The sequence below is a fragment of the Acomys russatus genome, chromosome 7, assembly GCF_903995435.1.
Source record: "Acomys russatus chromosome 7, mAcoRus1.1, whole genome shotgun sequence".
NCBI lineage: Eukaryota > Metazoa > Chordata > Mammalia > Rodentia > Muridae > Acomys > Acomys russatus.
The window spans coordinates 7,593,371-7,597,752 of NC_067143.1; the positions used below are offsets into that span (position 1 = coordinate 7,593,371).

At 41.6% G+C, this 4,382-nt stretch overlaps 1 protein-coding gene across 1 annotated transcript; it reads right to left on the reverse strand.

Moving 5' to 3' along the window:
* Positions 1-2,483: 2,483 nt before the first annotated feature.
* Positions 2,484-3,749, reverse strand: LOC127192419 (mas-related G-protein coupled receptor member B8-like). Its single transcript, XM_051149695.1, has one exon. It carries the CDS (start codon positions 3,447-3,449, stop codon positions 2,484-2,486), a length of 966 nt encoding a protein of 321 aa, XP_051005652.1. The 5' UTR covers positions 3,450-3,749.
* Positions 3,750-4,382: the final 633 nt, after the last annotated feature.

A 4,382-nucleotide genomic window follows, 5' to 3' on the forward strand; every position in this document is an offset into this window, starting at 1 on the left:
TTACATCTAAAAACCAACCTCTGTACCTGAGAACCAGGTATCATTATGTGGAACGGGGCTGAATGATTGCAAGACCCAGAAGTCCACTGTAACTGCCTAGATAGTGTCTTATAAACATGAATAGAAGGCTGCTACCATACATACAAAAATGTTGAGAACTAATTTTAATTTTTATAAGGAGAAAATAAACTTTTTGTCCCAAGGCTCACAACAAAGGTGTTAGTGGTATGGGTCAAAACATGAGTGTGTGCCACTGTGGCATGAGTCTCTGTCTGGCTTTAAAGTTCTAGAGCTCTGTCTATGAAATCTGGCTCAGTGAGAGTTGTGCCCACCAAGCATGTAGGATACATGAAAAAACAAACAAACAAAAACAGTCTCTTTAACACACCAAGGCTAATGCTTTAGGTGTATTAATGTTTTTTTTTCTGGTCTCAGCAAGGGATTGTGTGCCCACATTGAGGTTGGAAGTGGGTAAGGCAGAGATTTACATCTGGATTCCTGTACACAGGTCCAGTTAGATTCTGCTACAGAGTGCCCTGTATATGGTCCCAACCTGTGTGTAGAGCTTCTCTTCCTTCTAGTACTGGATCCTAATTTGGGAGGATCGACAGAACTCCAAATAAGCCCTCTGTTTTCCTTTCCTTCTCCACAACAGATAAAATCTTATCTTCCTTTACTGTGTCACACAAGATCAAAGGTTTGAGGTTGGTGGATGGCATGCTTTCTGATAATACACTTCCACTAGCTAAGATTGTGGCCATTGACTTGGAGGTAGGAAATAAGGATCTCTGTGAAGTACCAAGATTCACATAGGAAGCCTGGTATTGGCTTCCATTGCCAGAGAGAACATAATTTTCTCTTCCCCAAAGGAGTATATCTAGGCTGTGATGCTGAGATTTAGGGGAGGGTAACTTTCTTATTCTGTCTTCTTCAAATGTTCTATGATTTCATTGTGCTGTAAACGTGCATCCTGAGCTTTAATTTTCTTTCCCTGGCTGATGCTTTGTGAAGAAATTATAATTACCCAAAGATTTACTTGCTCAAGTCTTCTGCCTGCCTCTGATTTTGATTAACTTCACATGCACATTGAAAACTCTAACATAGGAAATAAATGAACACTTAAAAGTAATACTATGGATGTGCCAAAGCAGAATAAAAACGGGAGTGATGTAATATGTTCACTTAAACAAGAGAACAAAAGAGTTTGGAAAGCGAAAGACGAAGAGTGCAGCTCATTATTCATGAGGATTTGTTCCCCATACCAAGGACTGCCATAAGAAGTGGAAGATATGCAACAGCATATGTGTGTATTTGTTAGGAATTAACACACCTAATTAATTCACATTTAAATATTCACAGTCTAATATGACAGTTCATTCACAGAGACTTGTGGCTCATTTTAAGACAAAGATCTAACTTCGTACTGCCACCAGTTTCCCACATTATAAATGAAGACACACATTCAATTGAAATAAAATGATGGACTATTTAAAACCTACAAGAAGAACACTATGATGGGTGGATCTGGGCCCAGGGGTTCTGCTCGATCTATGGCACCAACCAAGGACAATACGTGCAGTCATCATCAAACCCCTACCCAGATCTAGCCAAGGAACTGGACATTCTTCACAGTTAAATGGAAACTGGGGACTGACTTTCACACAAACTCTGGTGCTCCATATTTGGCCATGTCCCCTTGATGGGGAGGCCTGATGGTACTCGGAGGAAGGATAGCAGACTACCGAGAAGAGACTTGATACCCTAGCATCATATTCAGGGGGAGGAGGTCCCCCTCAGTCACAGTCATAGGGAAGGGGAGTGGGGTGAAAGTGGGAGAGAGGGAGGAATGAGAGGATGCACAGGGTGGGGTAGCAATTGAGATGTAATATGAATGATTTTATTTTTCAATAAAAAATAATTTTACCAAAAAAGAAAAGAAAGAAAAATTTACGTGTTTATTGGAACAATATTAGTAGCATTCAATGCATAGAAATGGAGGAAAGGATCATGGATCTGTGGCAGTTACATACAAGACATGATTATTAAACTATTAAAAAGAAGAGCTAGTCATTGGCTAAAGTATTGGTGGCCTGAAAACACATTGTGTTGTTTGAAATTAAACACAGAAAGAAACATGTCACATGATCTTGTATAAGTGATATGATAGTGGTCAACATAGTGACTGAGCCACTAAGCAGTGTTCTCTGTGGCTACTGCCCAGGCCCTGCATCCATAGTGATTCCAGTGGGTCAATTCTCAAGGGGATGCAGTAAAACTGCACTAAGATGATTGTAGGAAAGTTGCTGGCAGTATTTCTATTACAGTCCTGTCTCCCTCTACTTCCACGGGAATGATTAATTTCCCAACTGATTTAGCTTCAGGCCACCAACTCAACAATGTTGTGGAAATGTCCCATATTGATAAAGGCAAAGTTGTCATGCAAAGCCTCTTGTGTCTGGTCAAAGCAGCTCCCACCTGCTGCACTAGAGTGTAGTGCTCTCTTCGTGGCCTTCACTTTCTTTCTCAGGACTGTCCTGCAATGCTCTCTCCAGAAGCAGCCTGAGATCCCCACACTGGCATTGGCAGTGCCTAATAGAGCCAACGAGTAAGCAAATGACGGGATTGGCACAGCTGCTAACAGAGGATAGGAGCAATATTATCCCCCAAAATGATTCACAATGCACAATAGAATCAACATCCTCTGTCCACTTTAGGAGGAAGACACTAATCCCAAAAGGGAGGCCACAGATCAGGAAGACCACCACTGTGAGCACAATGGTCACATACAGCCTGGTCACAGGAGTCTTCTGTGATCCACAGAAGATCCTGACGAGCATGGCCTGATTGGACCGAGAAAGTATGAAAAATAAAACAAATAGCCATACAAGAATGATGATTTTTAGTTTCACACACCAATCAGCATTATGTATATTAAGTAGGTGTATGCAACCCTGCCATTCCAGGATGCTCAACAGCAGGGATAGAGCCCAGAGCAGAGTACAAATGACAGCTGATGTTTGTTTTGGGCGTCCACGCTGATACCAAATGGGCCAAATGACAGACAACCAGTGCTCAGCACTAATGGCTGTGAGTATGCTCACACCAGCAAGGTAAGCAAAAATGTACAAGCTATACAAAAACGATGATGAGATGTTGATCTTCATGGGATGGAAGAGGCCAATGATGACTTCCAGGTAATCTAGAATGCCAGAGCAGAGAAAGAGGAAGTTTGCACCAGCCAGGTTGAGGATGTAGACAGAGAAGGCATTCCTGTGCACACGGAAACACAGAAGCCACAGCACTGTGGCATTTCCAGCAAGCCCAATCAGGGCAATGATGAAGGAAAGCACAACTGGGGTATAGGACACGATGTTACAAGATGAAGTTTCAGTGTCATCTCTTCCATTCAGAAATATGTCTTGCTTCCTGTATGAGATGCTGGAATCCATGCTGGAGAACTCTCCACAAGTGTTCCTGGAAACAAAAGCAAGACTTGAGCATGTACTGTGTACTCTCTGATTCTCATAACCACTATAGTATGTGTGAATGGCTGGCCTGGTTCATAAGGTAGGGAAACAGGATTACAGAGATATAGCACTTCTGGAGCCTTCTTTAAATTCAGCTTGTATCTTTGGAGTATCTATAGTCTATGTCCTGTACTGATGTGAGAGTATTTGATGATCTAAGTATAGACATTCTGTGTCTCAGGCTGTGACAGAAAGAAACAGGACTCTAAACCTGTTGGATCAAATTACAGTGGTTTCCATAGACTCATATTTGAATGTTTGGTTACCGGTTGGTGACACTGTCTTGGGAAGTGTTACCCTGTGCGAGAGAAGACTTAGATGGACAAGACTTTGAGTTTTCAAAGCCACACCAGACTCAGTCTCCATCTCTATCTCTGCTTGTAACTTTTGGATAAAGACTTAAGCTCTCATCTACTGCACCAGAATTATTCCTGTCTGCTTGCAGTTTTGCCCCCACCCATTATGGTCATGGATTCATCCTAGAAAATGTAAGCCAAGTCCCAATTACATGCTTTCTCTTATGAAGTGCTTTGTCATTGGTCTCTTCACAGCAATATATCAGTAACTAAGGTGTAACCCCAAGTTCTTTCTGTCATGATGTGGGTTCTTCTGTGTACAGGAACTTATGAGCTAGAAACATGACCAATGGTTGCTCTCAGTTCTGGTATGGGGGAGGCTATCAAGTAGGAAATACAGAAATAATGAATGAGAAACATGAAGGAAATGCAAAGTCTTACTAAGACCAGTAGGAAAAGAAGTAGACCTGTAGGATAATGTACCCCAGTCTCCATTTCAGATGTGAAACTAGAAAACAAAAAAGCCATTGAAAACAATAAGGAATTTTCTAATGTCTGT

Bases quoted from the DNA above. Each gene is read 5' to 3' on its own strand.
- LOC127192419 (XM_051149695.1), bottom strand. From the start codon at position 3,449: ATGGATTCCAGCATCTCATACAGGAAGCAAGACATATTTCTGAATGGA.